This window comes from Felis catus, chromosome A1 (assembly GCF_018350175.1).
Source record: "Felis catus isolate Fca126 chromosome A1, F.catus_Fca126_mat1.0, whole genome shotgun sequence".
NCBI lineage: Eukaryota > Metazoa > Chordata > Mammalia > Carnivora > Felidae > Felis > Felis catus.
The window spans coordinates 9,543,608-9,567,149 of NC_058368.1; the positions used below are offsets into that span (position 1 = coordinate 9,543,608).

Here is a 23,542-nt window from a genome sequence, read left to right on the forward strand (position 1 = left end):
AATGGAAAGTCAATTACTTTATTCATTACTGTCTTAAACCCAAACTAAGTAACTTTTAAAAAAAACAAATGCATTTGAAACTAATATCACATTGCATGTAAATTATACGTCAACTTTTACAAAAGCATTAAAAGCCGAAAGGACAGGAATTCAAAATACAACTATTCGCGCAGTTGACTTAATTTACTGATTTCAATCAAAATTGTTTCCTCTGCTTCTGTACTGGAAAATCCACCATTTCATTCATCAAATTATAAGCAGTAGGGTTAAACAATGCAATTCTTCATATACAAATTCACTTTTGTGTGAAAATGTTATTCTTGCATCGAAGGTGCCAAAAATCACAGGACCGTTCAAATTACACAGGCCCCCAGATGTGAATGAAGAACTCAGAGCCCCATGTATGGCGAAGGATGTTAACTAGACACACGGCAGCCCATTTCACAACATATAAAAATACTGAATCGTCAGGTTCTACACCCGACGCTAATGTTGCATGTCGATTATACCTCAATGTCTTTTAAGTTTTGACAACGATATAAAAGTAAGCATGTGCACCAAGGGACGCATTTTGTTCCCTGTAACGCAAAACACTTCCTCTTCAAATAGCGAAACTCTAAGGTTTCTTAGCACAGTATTTAGCATCTCTCTTTGGGTGCTACGGGGACTCTGTCCACTCTGTGCCTAATCTCTTGGTTCTTCTTCCTTGGACTGTCTCTGCTTCTGTTTTCCTATCTTTTCTCCCTCTACTGCTCTGCCTTCACTTGTAGCCCTTGAGATCCCATATGTGTATTCCTTTTTTTTTACCCATATGCCATACCTATTATTATCCCTTTTCCAACTTCATGCTTTCAATTCATCCAACTCATCATGGAGTCTCTCTCCCTGATATCACAAGTGATACGTGTATATAACTCAGAACCCAGCAACACGGAAAAACAGACGAAAAGCCAGGAAGGATGCCAACTTAAGGCAACAGAGGTAAAAACAAAAAAACAAAAAACTGTTGACATATGGCAGGTCTAATACAGCATCTTCAGACTGTTGGAATGAGACCGCCGCATGGAACTGCTGGGATAAGAGAAGATAGGGCTCTTCGGTTGTTACACACTGACATCTGAATCCTCGGAGCTGACTCAGCTCAATAATTATTTATTGACCACCTATTAGGAGGCATATAGCCACTAGTGTGCTAGGCCCCAGGAGGAGACAAAGATGAATGGGCAATCTTGTGAAAGGCATCACGGAAAAGGAACTGGTTACAAGGCATTTTCAAATACAAAGATATCACTGCATTATCAGTTGAGGGCAAGCTTAGTCTCTTAAGCATCTGCCAACAAAGCAACACTGTGATGAGACGGATTTAAGACAACCAAAAACGTTACGCGCTGTTCCCGGCATTTCACTGCAACAACTATCTTTCGACCGAGCGTTTGCTCCGTTTTGCTGAAGGAGCGGAAAGCAGCAGGGCCGCCCTTTACTTTGGGGCGCGCGCATGTGCGCGTGCGTAAACGCCTTCCCTGAATCGGACTCGCGGGGAAGGCCCAAGACGACACAAGGAGAGCCGCGCTCTCTTCCACGCACGACGTACGTCAAATCCGCCCTTCTGGTGGCAGCTGCGCCTGCTATGCAAACAGTCCGTCGTTGTCTGTGGGCCTGCTTTTTAGAGGCACAGGCAGCCTGAAGCTTTTGCTCCCCAGCAGCAAGCCCGTCCCCTACAGCTGCTCGTCAGTTGCTGGGCTTGCCCGCGAGGCCTCAGCGCCCAGGGCTGAGCCGTAGTGAGTCCCGAAACGTTTCTTCTGCCTTCGCGGCTGGCACATCCCCCGCCTCGGCTTGCTCTCCAGCGGTGGCTTAGGGGTCCCGCTTCAGTCCAGTTGGCACACGCGTCCAGCCCAGGCAGGCTGTGCCGTGAGAAGGATGATGTGAAGCCCTCGCACAGGCTTGCGTCCCAAGTGTTCGCTGCCGCTGACCTTGTCCCGCCACTCACCGTTCTGATGGGCTTATGCGCGGTCTGAACGAAACTGCTGGAGAAGCCAGAGGTGCCTTTGGGGCAAGACCCGCAACCTCACGGAAAGGGTGCCTGTGCTCCGAGAAAAAGTCTTCGGTTCCATCTCGCTGCGGTTGGATATTACATTTGTAACAGACCCTGGCAACTTCCCAAAGGACATCCTTGATTCCGTTCTGTACTTCCTCCGTTAGCGCATCACTGCACAATGTCATGCTTCAATTTAAGGATTCAGTGACAGCTTCCAGGCTGAGGGGAAAAAAAAGAAGTCTCGGGGCTTCTTTTACTGGTCTCGTTTAAAAAGAGGCTTCAGTAGGGTTACACGGCACCACCAACCTCTGCCCCGATGGTCAAAGAGAAGACGACACTGTACTAGCTTACAGTATTCCCCAGATAGAGAATATCTGATCGACCTGCAGATACAAGATTAGAAGGTCTGCACTATACTCAGTTCTCCTAGATTCCCCTCTAGAAACGGAAAGAAATGCGCTTTCTGTCATAGGCAAATAAGCCTAATTTGTTCCAAAATCCAGTGTTTCCTCTTTCTAAGCTATATTAAGTATCAATATTCTATGGAAATGTTCTTATCAGCACTAGTTGTAACAGCAAACACCTGAAAACAACCCAACTGTCCAGTATCAGAACAAATGCATATATATTCACATAATGATATAATTCACAATATACACATGAATGTGAATTATAACCACATGGAACAACACTAGATGAATCTCAGGACAATTATGGTGAGTGAAAAGGTGGGTTCAAAAGACACATACAGACAGCAACATAGGATACTGTTTGGGGACATAAATATGTGTACTAAAAGTAAAGAAAGGCAAGGGAATGATAAATCCCAAGTCCAGGACAGTGTCTAACTCTGAACGGGGAGGGAGGGGACTGGAATGCAGAGGAGCTCATAGGGGATCTTCAAAAGCAATAGTTCAGTTCTTTATCGTAAACTCTTCGCGGGGTCCATGGAAGCTATTGTGTTGTGACGCCTTATACCGTCCGTAATTTGAATTATTTACATTATCTGCTCAGTAGTTAATGAAATTTTAAATCTGATTATACTACAACACTAAGTAAAAGATCCGGGCACCTAAAAAGGGAAATTATAGAATTGCTACAAAGTTTTTGGCATGTTCCAGAAAGACGCACGTGCTAGGGGACGTGGGCTCAGAGTCCACATTCTCGGTTGAACCTAGTAGACTACTGCCTGGCAAATCTCCATAAAACATCAGGCAACAGAAAGAGAACTGTCTGTATTATAGCACCACTCTTCCATGGTTCCAGAAGTCAAGGGAAGAAGCCCTCTTTCGAAGACACCCTTCATTCCACACCATATTAAGTAACAGGGTCTACAATACTAGCACAGTTTTCTCCAATTATTATATAGGCTCCTTCTTAAGATTCCTACCCATTGACCTCTATTTCTTCTAGCATTTTGTTTCATCATTATTCTAATTTTTTTTGTTTGTTCATACATTGTTAGAATTCTGGTATAAGAATAAGTAATTTAGAACAGGTCCTATACATGCCCAAGAACATAATCCAGATTGTTTAAATTTCACTTCTGGACAAGAAGGAAAAATAATCTTATTTTGCTATTAGATTAACTTACATAACTCCAGAATTATATAAACAGAAAAACAACTCCTCCATATCTAATAAAAAGATAAGAAACATAAGTTCCAAGTAGTTCATACTGATATTTTGGCTGTAAGAACTTGGGAGTCAACATATGAGACTTCTGAGTCCAGGAGAAATTATCTGTTAAGAAATCAGGAGGTAAAGAAAGCTTAAATAGAAATGAGAGGACTTATGATTTGAAACCAAACATTAATGATTAAGAATTTTATGTCCACTCTCATATATATGACTGCTATTTTTTCAAATCAGTAAATATTTATTGTTTACCTAATAAGTACAGAACTATGCTGGGTATACTACTGCCACAAAAACATTGCAGGGCACCTGGGTGGCTCCGTCAGTTAAGCGTCTGACTCTTGATCTCAGCTCAGGTCATGATCTCACTCATTCGTGAGTTGGAGCCCTGCAAGCCTGCTTAGGATTCTCTTCCTCCCTCTCTCTCTGCCCCTCCCACACACTCTCTCTCTCTCCCTCAAAATAAATAAATTAAAAAAAAAAAAACATCATAAACACTATTCCTATCCTCACAGAGAAACAACACGGTGATCTGAAGTCAGCATGAGATTTAGAATCCTAGGGGAAGCCGGGTGGCTCAGTCAACTAAGCGTCCGACTCTTGGTTTTGGCTCAGATCATGATCTAATAGTTCGCAAGATGGGCTCTATGCTGGAAGTGTGGAGCCTGCTTGGGATTCTCTCTCCCTCTCTCTGCCCCTCCCCACTCGTGCGCTCTCTCTCTCTCTCTCTCTCTCTCTCTCTCAAAAAAAAATTGGTCTACCAATTACTGATTATATGAGCATATTACTTACTATCTATACTCGTCATGTTCTTCCTCTATAAATGGAGATGTTAATACTTCATAGAATTTGTAAATCTATTTGTCACTAACATAACACGTTCAGTAAAATGTAAACACAGTACACAACTCAATAAATATTAATACCATATAACCACCAGTAGATGAAGATATAGAACACTTCCCAATATCTCAGAAAGCTTTTTCACGGTTCCTTTTAGTCAGTATCAACCCAGAAGGTAAGCACTATCTGACCTTATTATCGTAAGTTACGTTTGCCTGTTCTAGTTTCAGAGAAATGGAATCCTACAGTACATACTTTTACTTGGTCTTTCTCTCAACATTACCTGTGAAATCCATCCATGTTCCTGCACGGAGCATGAGTTCATCTTCCTTCAATGTTGTGCGGTATTTTATTGTGTAAATATAATTACAACATATCTATTCTACCGTTGATGAACACTTGAGCTGTTTTCCATTTGACACTATTATTAAAGCTTCTACGAATATGGGGTTATGTTCATGGTAAACATAAGCATTCATTTCTTTGTTATGTACCCAGGAACAGAACTGCTGGATCATCAAGTACATGTAAGAGGAGCTTTAGTAAATGTAGCTAAACAGTTTTCCAAAGTGATGACGTCATGCTACATTCGCATCAACAATATATAGGAGTAGCAGTCACCCCATCCCAGCCATTCTGGTGGAGGTACAAGGGCATCTCATTATGGCTTTACTTTGCCTTTCCTGACTATGGATGCTGAGCCCCTTTTCAACAATATGCTTCTTGGCCATGTAAACGCTGTCTTTTGTACAGTATCTATTCCAGTTTTTAGTTCACCTTTTTTTTTTCAATCAGTTGTCTTTTTCTTATTGATTTATTGACTGTCATTCTTTATATATTCTGGATGCAAGTCCTTTGTCAGATACATGCACTGTAAATATCTTCTAGTATATGGCTTGCCTTTTCACTCTCTTAATGGTGTCGCTCTTCATGACGAGAAGTTCATAGTTTTAGAATTCTGATTTACCAAACTTTTCTCTTTAATAATTTTGTGTCCAGTTTCATAAGTCTGTGCTACTCCAAAATCATGATGTTATCCTTTCATGTTCTCTTCTGGAAGCTTTATCTTACTATCTTTTACATTTTAGGTAATGATCTATTTCAAATTAATTTTTCTATATGATGTGAGGTAGGAGGGGTCAAGATTTCCTCCCCCATGAATACTCAATTAACCCAGAAGGATTTAGTGACAAGACCCACCTTTCCCTACTAAACTGCAGTGGCACCTTCTGCATAAATCAAGTGATTTCACAAAAGCTAACCTTTAATGATAAGTCCCAGTTCTAAAAAGAACTTTAGACATTTTAGTTGTTAGGCCATGTTAGGCCTAACAGGTCATGTTAAGGTTAAGTCTTCCCTCATCATCCAACGAATAAATCAATCACACCCAGAAATACATTGAATACTATAGGTCTTCAAATACATTGAACAACTATATGAGTTGTCTTGTATCCTCAAGGGTACCTTTTGTACTCCTCAGAAGCTTAATTTGATTTTTAAAAGTATTCAACTTATTAAAGTTAAAAAATGTAAAAATTCAGTTATTCCTTAAAACTTTTAGATTCAGCTTACAAATCTTTTCCTGTATACAAGACTGGCAGATTTTAGAAGTCATTTTTAAGATGCTTTTGAACAATGTTTTGTCCCATTTCAAACCTGGTTAATTAAATGCCACCAAAATTTTTTACCTACATTTATAAATGTATTTTATTTCCTTCTTAGTTCCTCAACTGTCTTACTCAATAAAGCATAATAATTTACATATAAATACTTTTATAAACCTAGTAAATTAGACTTATAAATAAGCCTAAACTTCTCCTAAATGTTCCACAAAAGTGACTTACCATAAATTTTTATGTAAAAAATCACAGACCTCCATTATTCCATAATACATTAAAAATTTTTTTTAATGTTTAATTTTTGACAGAGAGAGCGTGAGCAGAGGAGGGGCAGAGAAAGAGGGAGACACAGAATCTGATGCAGGCTCCAGGTTCCGAGCCGTCAGCACAGAGCCCGACGTGGGGCTCGAACTCACAGACCGCGAGATCATGACCTGAGCCAAAGTCGGACACTCAACTGACTGAGCCACCCAGGCACCCCATATTCCATAATACACTTAAAGGTGGAATTGCATGTTTATCACCCTCACTAGCCATATCTCCTTAAATTACAAGTACATAAAAATAATAAGTAAATATGCAAATATGCACATATCCCTTAACAGAAAAATATTACTCTAATTCTCTTAGACATTTCTATTCTTAATTCTAAATCTTCCTGGAGTTGAAAGATGCTTATCCACTACAGAAGAAAACTGTCATCCAAGTTAACCAAGGGAAGATTTAACCAGAAATTTCAGCTGGTATGAGATCTGGAGCTACAGACACCCTCACACCAAATATTATGCAATACCATTGAATGTCACAGGGGTTCTTAACATTTTGCCATTATCCACAACCAGACGGCTGGGATAGAAACTAAATCTTTGTCAGTAATTTTGAGGGGACATACTGATCCTTATTTAAAGCCGCTGTGCCTGTCATTCTACCACTTCAGAGGTGGGGGGAGAGGAGATGATACCGTTACTAATTCATCAGTCTAATGGTAGAATTCTTCCACTCCCAGGAAGGTTAATTACCTGATTGTACTTTGCTCTTCTTTACCTAAAGATAGACAAGCCTTGTGTTTTCCATGAAACTCTAAAGACTTTTAAATCTGAAAAACTTGGGGCGCCGGGGTGGCTCAGTCAGTTGAGCATCCAACTCTTGATCTAGGCTCAGGTCATGATTCCAGGGTCATGGGATTGAGTTCCCAATCGGACTCTGCACGGAGCATGGAGCCTGCTTAAGAGTCTCTCTCTCCCTCTCCGTCCCTCTTCCCTACTGGTGCTCTCTCTAGAATAAAAAATAAATAAATAAAAATAAAAGTAAATTTGAGGGGCGCCTGGGTGGCTCAGTTGGTTGAGCATCCAACTTTAGCTCAGGTCATGATCTCACAGTCTGTGAGTTTGAGCCCCACGTCGGGCTCTGTGCTGACGGCTCAGAGCCTGGAGCCTGCTTCAGACCCTGTGTCTCCCTCTCTCTCTGCCCCTCCCCCACTCACGCTCTGTCTCTCTCTATCAAGAAATGAATAAACGTTAAAAAAATTTTTTTAAAAATAAATAAATTTGAACACTTAAAATATTTATTCTCTGCCTAACTCTAAAGACCTCAAAACTAGATGTATAATGGCACTCTTACGGGTTATAAAGGCTACACAATTTCTACAAATATTAAAATTATACCAGTTGAACTTTAGTTATCTCACAGTTCTTTGTCTAGCTTATAGTCAAGTTCTAGGATTATCCTATTTATTTTTAAAACACACAGACACAAAAAACATATGAGATAGTCCCTGCATCCAAGAAGCTTAAAATTTGGCTAAAAATATATTCATATTTTAAGAAATATACTGGACATCCCGTTCTGTCCACACATAAATCTTACAGCTAAAGCCTTGCTGAGCAGCTCCCCACTAAACTAGAAACAAGAGTCCTCAAAGACAACAAATTGTAGGATAAGACCTTCAAGAACTTATAATAATAGTAGTATGAAAAAACACAGTAACAACAACAAAAATAAGCTGAAACCCTTCCCACTATCAACCGTGTAGGAATTCTGGATAAAATGTAACAAATACCCTTTTACATACATAGGTGATATTACCAGAGGATAAGAGAAATACCTAATGGCCAAAAAACAAATAAAAGAGAGCTGATGACATGAGTCCTTTAGGCTTTCCAGGCCTCACACACTTAAGGACTTGAGATTTAAAATTTTTTTTTTTAACCTTTATTTATTTTTGAGACAGAGACAGAGCATGAACGGGGGAGGGGCAGAGAGAGAGGGAGACACAGAATCGGAAGCAGGCTCCAGGCTCTGAGCCGTCAGCCCAGAGCCCGACGCAGGGCTCGAACTCACGGACCGCGAGATCGTGACCTGAGCTGAAGTCAGGCGCTTAACCGACTGAGCCCCCCAGGCGCCCCAAGGACTTGAGATTTAATGGCCACACAGAAAGACCTGAGACAAGGCCTGAGGCCCCACGTCAATCAAAGAAGTTGCACTGAGACTATCACATAAAGCCAGGACTGTCCAAGGACTACAATCTCAGTGAAAGAGTTGAATTTATTTATTTATTTTTAAACGTTTATTTATTATTGAGAGACAGAGCGTGGGAGGGGCAGAGACACAGAATCCGAAGCAGGCTCCAGGCTCTGAGCTGTCAGCACAGGGCCCGACGCGGGCACTCGAACTCATCAACAGTGAGACCATGACCTGAGCCGAAGTCAGACACCCGACCGACTGAGCCATCCAGGCGCCCCAAGAGTTGAATTTAAAACACACATGTGGAAGAAGCAAGTACATCTGTTTATCTGGCCTATGTTCCAAATTTGTGGAGTGAAGCAAATGTCTCCCCTAGAAATAGTAACCAAGGGCCTGCTGTCATGTGACTTGGGATTCAGTTTTATAGCTCAAAGAAATTTTCCTAAAAGTGGTCCTGGGCAGGTAACATTCCAGGGCACCTGGCTGAAGCAAACACAGACTCTCGGGAGTGACATCCCTCCAAACAAGCCACATCTTAAAATGACTAAAACCATGGAGAGACATTAACTTTACCACCAACAAGAGCCATCAGGAAAAAAAAAAGAAAAAGCTAAAACTCCCAATAACTTCTGATAATAGAACTATCAATTATAGACTATAAAATGAATGTTTAAGATGGTTTTGGGGGGCACCTGGGGGGCTCAGTCAGTTAAGCATCCAATTTTGGCTCAGGTTGTGATCTCACGGTCATGTTGGGCTCTGCACTGGGCATGGAACCTGCTTAAGATTCTCTGTCTCCCTCTCTCTCTGCTCCTCTCCCCCACTTGCATGCACACATGCTATCCCTCTCTCTCAAAATAAATAAATAAATAAAATAATTTTTTTAAAAAAGATGGTTTTTAAAAGCATAAAGAATTTGAAACAGGGGCACCTGGGTGGCTCCGTCAGTTAAGCATCCGACTCTTGATCTCAGCTCAGGTCATGATCTCACGGTTTCATGGGTTCGAGCCCCATATCAGGATCTGTGCTGACAGTGTGGAGCCAGCCTGGGATTCTCTCTCTCTCCTGTCTTTCTGCCTCTCCCCAACTCGTTCTTTCTCTCTCTCTCTCTCTCTCTCTCTCTAAATAAACATTTTAAAAAATTTTAAAAAAAAAGAATTTGAAAGGAAAGAAATACAAGTCTTAAGGAATATAAGTGAAAATAAAGCCACACTTAGATAAGTCATCACAGAACTGTTTAACACCAAAGACAAAAATAAAATCAGGAAAACACGGGGAGAGAAAAGACAAGTTATCTACAGTTAGGCTGATAATGTAAATGAGAAGGCAAAAATAATACAATTACTAATGTCCTCTTCAAAGCATAGAGAACAAAGAATCTAGTATTCGATACTAAACTATCATTTAAAACTTACAGGAAAATAAGTCTGAGACAAAACCTGAGGGTTTACCACTAAAAGAGACATGTGTAAGAACTACTGAAGAATGTACTTCCGCAAAGAAACTGATTCTAGAAAGAGTGCAATGCAAGGAATGGTGAACAAAACAATTGGTAAACACATGGATAAACCGAAGCATTTTATTAGCTCATTCATTCGACAAATATTTACCGAATGCCTACACTATGCCCAGCACTATTCTTGGTGTTGGGGGTACAGCAGTGAAAAGGTCAAAGGCCTTGACCTCACAGAGCTTCCAATGTAGTAGGGATAGTTAACAGTAAGTGTAGACCATAGTATCAGGCGTCAATAAGGACTGTGAAGAAAAGCAAAGCAGAATAAGAGGACCGAGTGACGACAAGCGAGGGGGTACATTTTTTAAAACATTTTTTGAGTATAGCTGACACATAACATTACATTACTTTTACATGTACAACATAGTGATTCAACATCTCTATGTTATGCTGTGCTCACCACAAGTGGAGCAACCATCTGTCACCATACAACGTTATTACAATATCATCGACTACATTCCCTAGGCTTTACTTTTTTTTTTAATATGAAATTTATTGTCAAATTGGTTTCCATACAACACCCAGTGCTCCTCCCAACAGGTGCCCTCCTCCATGCCCATCACCCACTTTCCCCTCTCCCCCACCCCCATCCACCCTCAGTTTATTCTCAGTTTTTAAGAGTCTCTTGTGGTTTGGCTCCCTCCCTCTCTAATTTTTTTTTTCCCTTTCCCCTCCCCCATGGTCTTCTGTTAAGTCTCTCAGGATCCACCTAAGAGTGAAAACATATAGTAGCCTAGGCTTTACTTTTTGTTCCCATGGCTTATTCGCTCTATACGTGGAAGCCTGTACCTCCAACTCCCCTTCACCCATTTTGCCCATCCCTGCGCTCCGCCCCCTGCCAGGGGGATAAATATTTTAAATAAGGTGGTCAGGGTAAGACTTTATAGGTGACATGTGAAGAAAGACCTAAATAAGGTGTCATCTAAATAAACATTAGTCTTCTAAATATCTATTGGGGCTGGGGGGAGGGGGGAGGGGAATGGGTGATGAAAACCACAAATATTTCTTGAGCACATCCTCATGCGCCAGGCTGTTCTTCACATTTGACTTGTATTCAATCACTTAATTCTCAAAATAACCCCACGAGGTAACCGTACTATTGATCTCCATTTTACAGAGAAGGAAAACGAGGGAAACATTGAATGGCATGTCCTCACAGACACTGATGACAAAATTAGGATGAACCCTCAAAGTCTGACTAATTCTCAAGCTCCCGGCAAAGGAAGCCGCCTTCCTAGAATCTGATTTCCTAGAGCACAGGAATCTTCCTCTTATTCTTTGCATCCATAGTGTCTAGGACACCGTGGCTGCTGGGTACATTGAGCTGGATCGGACAGAGAAGAAGAGAGATGAGGACTAGCGAACAAGAGGCAGCCATGAGGGAAAGAGAAGAGGCCACAGTCAAGAAAGAAAAAGAAGAAGAAGAAAGGAGTACTGTAATGTCACAGAAGTCCTATGAAGAAAGTTCCAAGGAAGAAAGATGGTAAACATTACCAAATGTTACAAAAGTTAAATACAGGAAGTCTTGAGACTTGTAGGCATTCGGTCATTAAATTAGGAAGTTCTCTTCAAGAATTCAGTCCCAATATCGCAATGATGGAGACCCAAGATCTCTAGTTATTCAGGAAAGTGTGGCCATGAGAGACGAAACAGGCACAGTCCACATTCCACAGTCTGCCAAGGGAGCAAAGGGGGGCAGTGACAGCAGCTCAAGTGCAGCAAGGTGAAGATTTTTTTTTTCCGATAAAAATTGAAAAATCCTAATGTGTTAGGATTTCGTTCTGACTTACCACTATTTTGTGCCCATTCCTTAGTTTACCCCTAATGAATTAAAATTTCTATCTTTCAGTTGTCTTTCCTGTAACATAAAAAAAAATGGTAGAAATACCAAGTTTCTAGGTACTTATTGTAATACATATCTACAATTCCAAAATAAAGACTTCAAATAGGTGACTAAGTTCTACAAAACAAGAGAAATGTCCCCTAGGGTAAACTTACATAAAAGAAATAAAATAATATGAAATAGCCAAACAAAATGACCTCCCACTCTCGGGATACGTTCAAGCAGAATTTAGACCCCGGAAAACATCTACTCCTTCTGTCCTCACTCTCAGATGACCTTGCTTGCTTTTTTTTTTCCCTTCATCGAAATAACCAGAAGAGAATTTTCACAAATGCTCACCTCTCTACCTACACACTTCTCTACATCCAGACCCTTGTGACAACGAGCCTTCCCTCCGGTTACCATGAATCGGCTGTCCATGCACCCCTGCCCTTGTACACTAGACCCCATCTCCCTGTCCACTCCGGAACACTGCCCAATACCATCCCCTCCCTCCCTGGCGTCATCAGTTTCCCCCTCCCTTGCAGCATTCTCGCCAGCCTACAAACACCCTGCCAGTCGTCTCCTCTCTAAAACAACAAATCTTGACCCTGCGTCTCCCCCAACTACCGCTCAATTTCTCTGCTCCCCTTCTCAGCACACACTCTTTGTTTTCAAATCCTCTCCACCCACCCTGCTATTTGCTACCATTCCATGAAAAGTGTTCAGCACAGTCACCGATGAGCTCTATGTCACTAAATCTAATAAAGTTTTCTTTTTTTTTTTAATTTTTTTAATGTCTATTTATTATTGAGAGACAGAGAGAGACAGAGCATGAGCATGGGAGGGGCAGAGAGAGGGAGACACAGAATCCAAAGCAGGCTCCAGGCTCTGAGCTGCCAGCACAGAGCCTGACGTGGGGCTCAAACCCACAAACCGCGAGATCATGACCGGAGCCGAAGTCAGACACTTAACCGACTGAGCCACCCAGGAACCCCTAAACATTTTTTTTTTATGTTTATTTATTTTTGAGAGAGACAGTGTGTGAACAGGAGAGGGGCAAAGAGAGAGGGAGACAGTATCCTAAGTAGGCTCCAGGCTCTGAGCTGTCAGCACAGAGCCCAATGAGAGGCTAAAACCCACGAACCTCAAGATCAGGACCTGAGCTGAAGTCGGAGGCTTAACCAACTGAGCCACTAATACAATTCTCAATCCTTATCTTACTTGACCTACATGCAGAATTAGATAAAGCTGTTTATTAGAATCCTTAAACCCCAATTTCTCCTTAAAAAAAATAGGGATGATAGGGGCAGCCTGGGTGGCTCAGTTGGTTGAGTGTCAGACTTTGGCTCAGGTCAGGATCTCACATGACATTCATGAGTTCCAGCCCCGTGTCGGGCTCTCCACTGTCATTAAGAAGCCTACTTTGGATCCTCTGTCTTTGCATCTCCCCCATTCACACTCTGTCTCAAAAATAAATAATAAAGCATTTAAAAAATAGAGTTGATAATAATAGTATCCATTTTGGAGGGAGGTTGTAAGGATTAAGAAATAAATCCGGTGAAGAGTTTATTAGCACAGTACCTGGTTCACAATTAGGAACTCAATAAATGTCAGTTATTATGGTTAATCAACACTGCCAGCCACTACAAATATTCTAGCTGCTAAAAATAAAGCCCACTCCACACTCCAGAAACAGAATCTTGGCAGAAAATGGGACTCTAGAATGTTTTTTAAAAAGGGAAAAGGGGTATAATCTCAACCTGCCAATCATATGAGACAAATAACCTGTTCCGCCATATAAAGAATGATCTTAAAATTTCCTTCTTAAAATTCCTTACTCGCTGATGATCTGTAAATAACTAACACTAACCCCAACCTCTCAAGTTCTGGTTCTCATTTCCAGTTCCTATATAAATAGCTTGGTCTAGATATTTAATTAACTGCTCCAATTTTTCTCTCATTCTCTGCATGTCATTAATCACCAAATCCTGTCCATTCTACCTCACTAATGGCTCTCACAAAACCATACGCTTAAGAGGACAAGGACGGACTGTGTCTGTTTCTGAATCCCACCATACCCCCAGCGCAGCACTGGCACCTGGCACAGTACTTGGCATATCATAGGTGCCAGCATCCTGGCTCAAGCTTCCCAGGATGCCTGGATTATTCTCTCTTATTGGCTTTTTGAGGCCAAGGTCTGTATGCCTGTTACCTTTATACTTTTCACAAGGCCAAAGATCATGCCTAACATAGGGTGAATGCTCCTAAGATATACGCTGGATAGATCATGATACAGTGTCTTTATTCCTAAGACTTCAAAACAATTTTACAAAACAATCTCATCATAATCTACATGTTACAGGGAGAAACATGAAGGTTGGAGAAATGAATGTAACTTGGAAGACTAGTCAATTAGTGGTGGAACTGCTAAACACACACACACACACACACACACACACACACACACACACACACAACTTGCTCTCCTGCCTCTTCATCTCCGGAAAGTAACTGAGCCACAATCTGGATGAAACACCTATAAGGATGAGATGGTAGTTTACTCTCTATTGGTACTTGACCTTGGCCTTACTTGATCTTTTTCCACTGCAAATCAGGCTTTAAAATGCTAGCAGTGACATAATCTATTTAGGTATCCAAAGAAACATAAAGCAACAACCCTAATACCAAGTCAATAAGAATTTCCTCTTTGCTGAAATTCTACAGAATAGCACAAATCGGATAAAAAATAATTTTACTATTTCTGTGTACACAGAAACACATTATGCCATTTCCCTTCGTTCCAGATGAAACAACATTAAAGGGCCTATTAAGGGGCGCCTGGGTGGCGCAGTCAGTTAAGCGTCCAACTTCAGCCAGGTCACGATCTCGCGGTCCGGGAGTTCGAGCCCCGCGTCGGGCTCTGGGCTGATGGCTCGGAGCCTGGAGCCTGTTTCCGATTCTGTGTCTCCCTCTCTCTCTGCCCCTCCCTCGTTCATGCTCTGTCTCTCTCTGTCCCAAAAATAAATTAAAAAAAAAATAAAGAAAAAAATAAAAAAATAAAAAAAATAAAGGGCCTATTAAGAGTTCTACTTTAGGGGCGCCTGGGTGGCGCAGTCGGTTAAGCGTCCGACTTCAGCCAGGTCACGATCTCCCGGTCCGTGAGTTCGAGCGTCGCGTCAGGCTCTGGGCTGATGGCTCGGAGCCTGGAGCCTGTTTCCGATTCTGTGTCTCCCTCTCTCTCTGCCCCTCCCCCATTCATGCTCTGTCTCTCTCTGTCCCAAAAATAAATAAAAACGTTGAAGAAAAGAAAAAAAAAAAAAAAAAAGAGTTCTATTTTACCTGCACAGAATGAGCCAAATGATTAATTTCAGGCTTGTGGATCCTATTCCTACTGACATCTATCCCAAAAGCTGCAACTTAAAAAGACCTAATGCATTTATTTTTTAAGTTGATTACAGAATAGTCTCTTGAATATATGCTACATCAAACATGGCTCCGATGCAGAAAATCTCTTCCATCGCTTCAGATCTCACCAGGAGAGACCATTTTTAAATGGTCTCATTAAAAAGAATACACTAAATAAACTTACATGGAAAATATTATAAATAATTTAATTAATACAAAATACCCTGTCACTCAGGACACGAAAAATGATCTGGAGGCTTCATCTCCCTGGAGTTTAGTTCTAATATTGCCACTAGCTCCTATCATAACCCATTTGTAGCTCAGCTGCCTCACATTTAAGGCAATGAATCTAATTCATTTTCAAAGATTGCTTTGATACATGCAAGCAGCTGCTGGTGATTTAAAACATGGAATCATGATGGAACTCAGCAGACATATGACATAGAAGGCATAACTTGAAACGATGCACAAACCACTGCCGGAAACCACAGTGTAAGGATTACCTTAGCGTGCAGAAACAGGGATTGAGAAGTGTTAGAAGTGTGAGAAGTCCATTAAGTGAAAAGGACAGAACTACGAGCAGGGTTGCCAAATTTGTAACTAATGCCAAACAGATCAGATGCATCCCAGAAACATTTTGTCCGAAACAAGGTAAATTATATTCTCCTATTGACTCACACTGTAATTCCAGTGTAGTGTTCCCATAGGGGAAAAAAAAAACCCAAACGTAACTATATTTAAAATATCAATAAGTATCTTCAGCTTCTTTATTCTCTCACAATCTCTAATGAGAATTTAACCAAGTAGGTAAGAGACCTATCTATGTACTAGGATATATTAAAACACACCCATAGATACCACTGAATACATGTAGGAAAGTAACACAGCAAAGCAGATATAAATGAGGTGAAAAGATTTAGACTCAAATCCCGGTTCTGCCACTTACTTATTCAGATGACTTTGGGAAAATAACAAACTCCGTAAGCTTCGATTTCCTCAGCTGTAAATGGGGTTCATAATAATAAATTAGCAATAGTAATGTGAGCAAAGAATAATAGTAGCTACTTCGTGGAATTGTTGGAGGTTTCAATAAGATAATGCTTATAAAACATACAGTAAGTGGCCATTAATTAGTTTTCATCCCTTCCCTGAAAATGATCACCCACTTCACAAGACTTGGACATTTACAAAATCATAACTTCTCTGCCAGAGTTATTCACGATGTTTCAGAAAACAAAGGATGTATGCAGAATGAGCAGGGATGAAATAAAGGAATTTTATAAAGAAGGTTATAATTTTTTAATTCTGTTATTCTTATTTATCTGAACAATAATATTGCAGTACTTTATTCCAGAATTGGCCATTCGTTTTAATTACTCATTATATGTCAGTTACTTAGGCATTAAATTCCTTTTTTTTTTCAACGTTTATTTATTTTTGGGACAGAGAGAGACAGAGCATAAACGAGGGAGGGGCAGAGAGAGAGGGAGACACAGAATCGGAAACAGGCTCCAGGCTCCGAGCCATCAGCCCAGAGCCTGACGCGGGGCTCGAACTCACAGGCCGCGAGATCGTGACCTGGCTGAAGTCGGACGCTCAACCGACTGCGCCACCCAGGTGCCCCTTAAATTCTTTTAATTAATTCCATCAGGTAGAGATTCCCACTTTACATACAACAAAACTAACATTTGGAGAAATTAAATAACTCGCTCAAGGTCCTGAAGCAAGTGAGTGGCAGGAATGGAATTCAAACTCAGATCTCATGGATTTAACTCAAGTGCCTCCCCATGAAACCAAGAATATCTAAGGACTATACCCACTACTCACTATCCCTACGTGAAAATTTCATTACGTTTTGTTGTATGTGACCTGTAGAAGAAACAAAACCGTAAAAAGAGGAAAGTATTATACAACTCTAACCTCCCAAAACTTCAAACCCTAAACTTACAATCTTAGTATTTTATCAGCCCATGCACAATACTCAAGAATTCTTTCACTGGTAGAACCTTGTGAAGTTATCAAAAGTTTTCCCATTGTTGTTGATGATACACATGAGAATGGGAACCTGTTCCCACCCAACCCACCGCCACCCCCCACCTCTCCCCCAAACAATATATAGTCTTGGATTTGTTTTTATTAAGGTTTTCTGGTCCATAAAAAATCTTTATATATAATGGCTATATACAGGGAAAACTCTTTTTTAGTTTAGTATGGAGAAACGAGGTTCAGAGAAATACATTCTGGTCCATTCATCTGTCACTTTCATTAAGAATAAGGATTAAAAATAAATAAAATCTGTGTTATGGGCAGTTAACAGAGGATAAATAAAAGGAAACAGTGGGCTAATGATGTTTCTCTAATAAGAAGTTTTCAGTAAGTTTTCATCAATGGGAAATTACCAGCCACACTTTTTTATTCAGTTTGAGCCACAAATATTAGAGTTAATATCTGTGGCCACAGCTTTTTAAAATAAATCATGGTGCTCTAGCAATTTGGAACAGATATTTCCTATATTGTAAATTATTTCCAGGACCAGATGACTTCACTGGCAAATTCTACCAAACATTTAAAGAACAGTTAACACCAATCCTTCTGAAACTCTTCCAAAAAATCAAAAAGAGGGGACACTTCCAAACTCATTTTACAAGGCCAGCATTACCCTGATATCAAAGCCTGGTAAGAATACTACAAAAAAACTACAGACTGATATCCCTAATGAATACAAAAATTCTTAACAAAGTATTAGCAAAATATTCCTATTGAATATAAATTCAACGATACATCAAAAGAATGATATACCCTGACCAAATGGGGTTTATCCCTGGGATATCAGGGTGGTTCAACATACACAAACCAATAAATGTGATACAACACATTAACAGAAAGAAAAATAAAAATCGTATGATCATCTCAATAGATGAAAAAAAAAAAGCATGTGACAAAATAAAATAGTCTTTCATGATGAAAACCCTCCATAAATTGGGTACAGAAGGAACACACCTCAACCTAATAAAGGCCTTATACAATTAAGCCCACAACCAACATCATACTTAACAGTGAAAAATGGAAAATTTCTGCTCTACGATCAGAAACAAGACAAGACTGCCCACTCTCATCATTCTTACTCCGTGTAATACTAGAAGTCCTAGCTAGTGCAATTGGGCGAGACAAAAAAATAAAAGGCATTCAAATCAGAAATGAAGAAGCAAAAGTTGTCATTATTTGAGGACAATATGATCTTATACATAAAAAACTCTAAAAGGCTCAATCAAAATTCTCTTAGAACCAATCAAGAAATTCAGTAAAGTTGCAGGATATAAAGTCAATATACAGCAATCAGTGGTGTTTCTACAAACTAACACGGAACCATCTGAAAAAAGAAAGACAACAATCCCATTCACAACAGCATCAAAAACAATAAAATCCTTAGGAATAAATTTAATAACCAAGGAAGTGACTATCTGTACAATGAAAACTACAAAACTTTAATGAAAGAAACTGAAGAAAATACAAATAAGTGGAAAGACACCCCATGTTTACGGATGGGAAGACTAACACTGTTAAAATGTCTATACTACCCAAAGCCATCTACATATTTAACACAATCCCTATCAAAATTCCAATAGTGTTTTTCACAACAATGGGGAAAAAAATCTAAAATTTGTATGAAGCCAGAAAGACCACCAATAACCAAAGCAATCATGAGAAAGAACAAAGCCAGAGGCATCACACTTCTGATTTCAAACTATACTACAAAGCTTTAGTAATTAAAACAGTAGAGTACTGGGCGCCTGGGTGGCTCGGTCAGCTGAGCATCCAACTTCAGCTCAGGTCATGGTCTCACTGTCCATGAGTGCAAGCCCCACATCAGGCTCTGCACTGCCAAGTGTGGAGCCTGCTCAGATTTCTTGCTCTCTCCTCTCTCTACCCCTCCCCTGCTTGCGCTTTCTCTCTCTTTCAAAATAAATAAATAAACTTGAAAAAAAAAAAAACAAAACAGTACAGTACTGTCATAAAAACACATACAAAGACTAATGGGACAGAACACAGAGTATAGAAATAAACCCTTGCATTTATGGTTAACTAATATTTGACAAGAGAACCAAGAATACTCAATGGGGAAAGAATAGTTTCTTCGACAAATGGTGTTGAGGAAGTTGGATAACCACAGGCAGAAAAATAAAATTGGACACCTATCTTATACCATTCACAAAAATGAACTCAAACTAGATTTAAAAGACTTAAACATAAGATGTGATATTGTAAAACTCATAGAAGAAAACATGGAAAGAAACTCCTCGACATTGGTCTTGGCAATGATTTTTTGGATTGGACATCAAAAGCAAAAGTCAAGTGAAACTACATCAAACTAAAAAGCTTCTACACAGAAAAAAACAAGTCAAGAATGAAAAGGCAGCCTACTGAATGGGAAAAAATACTTGCAAACCATATATTGGGTAATGGATTAATATTCAAAATACATAAAGAACTCATACAACTCAACAACAACAAAATCCAATTAAAAATGGGCAGAGGAACAAAAATAAGTATTTCTCCAAATGAGACATACAAAATGGCCGATGGGTACAGAAAAAAAATGTTCATTACTACTAATTATCAAGAAAATGCAAATCAAAACCCCTATGAGATATCACCTCACACCTGTTGGAATGGCCCTCATCAAGAAGAAAAAGGCAAGTGTTGGCAAAAATGTGGAAAAAAGAGAACCTTTATTCACTGATAATGGGAATGCAAATTGGTTCAGCCACCGTGGAAAACAGTATGGAGGTTCTTTAAAAAAATTAAAAATAGATCTACCAAATGATCCAGCCATTCCACTGCTGGGTACATATCCAAAGGAAATAAAAACAGGATACGGAAGAGATATACGCACTCCCATGTTGACTGCAGAATTATTCACAATAGCCAAGCTATGGAAACCATCTAAGTGTTTGCTGATTTGGTGGAATATTACTCAGCCATGAGAAAGGAGGAAATCTTGCCATCCGTAGCAACATGGATGGACCTTGAGGGCATTATGCTAAGTGAGATAAGTCACACAGAAAAAGACAAACACTGTATGATATCACTTATACCTGGACTCTGTAAAAACCAAAATTGTAACAACAGAGAGTTAAACACCAGGGGCTGAGAATTGGGAAGATGCTTAAGGGTACAAACTTGCAACCAGTAGATAAATAAGTCCTGGAAATCTAACATACAGCATAGAGGTAATATACAACAATACTGTATTACAATTTTCGAAGGTGCTAAGAGACTAAATCTCAATTGTTTCCCCCCCCACACAGACAAACACGAAAGACAATTATGTGACACGATGGAGGTGGAAGCTAATGCTATCATGTAATCAAACTGCCATATATATACATATCTCAAATCAACACATTCTACGCCTTAGCTTCTATAATGTTACATTTTAACATACCTAAATAAGGTTATTTTCAGCCTTTAGCTGTAAACTAGAAGTATATTTCTGAATGAATGCCTTTCAGAAAAAGACTGAGGTATTTTGTTACACATACATACATAAAATCTTCAAGTGCTGATCAATCAAAATGCCATTATTTCTTTTTTTCGGTACTTACTTTGGGACTTCCATGGTAACAACCCTATGACTCCCGAAATGTTGACTTTGGAGAGATAAGGGTTATCTTAATCCAAAACACCTGAGAGTGGTTACATCTGCAAAGAGGGCTACGTTGTTGCAGACTTTAGAGAAGAATCATCATCTAGTGTTTTTATGATGGGAATCATAAAATTATCTGCAAGTCTGTGGAAAAAACCCTGAAGGAGTAAATTAACCACTTTTCACAGTTTTTTAAATGCTTTTAGAAAATTCTGAGATCAACAAGTTAATCACATGATCACAGCTACTGACCGAAAGGAAACTTATTTTGTATGATGCAACACTCTGGTCCCAACAGCACTTCACAATCGGAAAGCCAGAAAGACCTAAACTCAGATCCTGGTCTAGCTCAGCTTATAGGTGAGGGTCTCTCGGGTCTCAGTTTCCTCACTTGTGAAATTAATGGACTTATTCATTCGATGTCGGTTGAATGCCTACTATGTATCGAACACTGTTTTAGCAACAGAAGTCTGTTGTTCATAATTCGTTTTGAGACAATAAAAACATGGCCCTTGCCCTAGCAAAGCTCCTAATTTTGTGAAGAGACAAAGAAATGCAATGTGCTAACTGCTATGAACAAACTGCTGTGCTTGAGCAAACTGAGAAAGGCTGCAGAGAGAAAACACAGTTGAGCTGAGACTCGAACAATGAATATGAATTGCTCAGATGGGGATTATGGGAATCCCCTGAAGAAAACAAACTGGGCAAAGACAAAAAGACAGGAAAAAACAAGACTAGACGGGTTTAATGTAGATGATGCGTAGGCTGGGCACCAGGGAGATAAAATTTAGAGTATCATAGACCACACTGGGGAATCTGACCTTTAACTTTTAAGGAATGATAAGGTTCCTTCTACATTATGATTCTGGAAACTGGCTGCAGGCCCAACCAGATGAATCCAATCGGTCCACCATTTCATCTAAAGCTGTCAGAATCTTCTAAAGCAAAAAAAAAGTTTTAAAACAAAAAAGCCATCCGAGCTTTGATGCTGATAGGAAATCTAAAAGACCTCACTCACTTAACTGGTAAATTTTAGGACTAGCAGATTTCCATTGTTATGATTAGAGTAGTCAAACATTCTAAAAGCAAGATATATGACAAATGATTTACTTCTATTCTACATCAAATATAAACTCTATATAAACGGAGAGGTGTGAAAATTGTAAACAAGTATTAAATTTACATACCCCCAAAATATTTTCCATACTTTGTTTAAATAAGGCTTCGCTCTCTTCATTGGAATATCAGTTACCTATAAAAGTACCCAAAGAGACTACAAGGTCCCATTTACCTGTGTTCTGCAGGTACAGGGGGCGGCCAAACAGCAGGATCTCTAAATGGCTCATCTTGACAGGACACAGGGAAATCTGGGGGCTTGTCAATTTTAAAACTTTCCAAAGTGCTGACAATACTTTTAACTTGTTCATATTCTTCCAGTAATTCCTGCCGAACCTTAAAAGGAAATAATCTTTACGCTAGAAACTGTTTACGGTTTACATGAATGGCAAATAACAAATTGCTACTGAATGCAAGTTTTCTCAATATCAAAGTATGCAAAATGGATCATTAAAACATTAAAAAAACAAAGAACCATGTAAAGTAATATAGATAGAGGGCAGGAATTGGACTGAAAAAAGACATTATGCACCTTTTTGTAAGGGAAGTAGTCATGATTTTTTCAAAATGGAACTCTATTTCTACCAATGAATGTGATGACCATTAATATAATTTAAAACAAGCAGTAAGGCAGTAACAAGGTAACCATTCCCCGAAATCTAAAATGTTATGCTAAATCCTTTTAATATGTTTGTAAAATAGCTATCAGCCAGAATACTATCAGCCAGAATTTTCACCAGCATTAGGAAATGCTAACTCCGAATATCACTAAGTATGAAATGCCTATTATGAGCATCTGAAAACCTGAAATGGTGTAATACTAAGCATTACGCAATTCCATTTTTTTTTTAAGTTTATTTATTTTGAGAGAGAAAGAGAGAACGAGCATGGGAGGGGCAGAAAGAGAGGGGGAAAGAGGATCTGAAGTGGGCTCTGTGCTGACAGCAGAGAGCCGGATGTGGGGCTTGAACTCACTAACCGTCAGATCAAGACCTGAGCCGAAGCAGGACGCTTACCCGACTGAGTCACCCAGACGCCCCTCCGATTTTTATTTACATTCTCCTTCACCTAAAACCTGAATTCTTCTGGCCTTGTTTAAATTCTTTCAAGTGTTGGATAAAGTTCATTTTGAGTTCAAAGGCAAGATTTTTTCCCTCATTTAAAAAACTTCACTGAGTTCCTACTACATGGAACTTCTTGTGTTTTCGAACTTTGAGACCAAACTAATTTTCAAAGGCAAATAGATAATAGATTGAAAATTATATTTATAAATTCCTTTTAACAATTCTAATTTGTTTTTTGACCAGAAAGCATACTTTACTGTAGAGAAAAGAAAAATCTAGATAAAATTCAACTGCTAATATATGCTATTATATACTTGGAGAAATAAAATTACAGAACCTAAGGGAAATGAACCATAAAAATAAATGAACAGAAA

At 39.5% G+C, this 23,542-nt stretch overlaps 1 protein-coding gene across 8 annotated transcripts in view; it reads right to left on the bottom strand.

Annotated features, from left to right (window-relative positions):
- KATNAL1 (katanin catalytic subunit A1 like 1) overlaps positions 1-23,542 on the bottom strand; it is a 98,127-nt gene that overhangs the window by 53,232 nt on the left and 21,353 nt on the right. For 7 of the 8 annotated variants that reach the window (XM_045048656.1, XM_023250424.2, XM_023250425.2 and 4 more), the window contains one exon: positions 22,280-22,440. In XM_045048656.1, the coding sequence (XP_044904591.1) occupies positions 22,280-22,440 (161 nt within the window). Of the gene's footprint in view, positions 1-1,987; positions 2,255-22,279; positions 22,441-23,542 lie in introns of those variants that run through there. The other variant, XM_045048715.1, reaches the window with a different exon arrangement.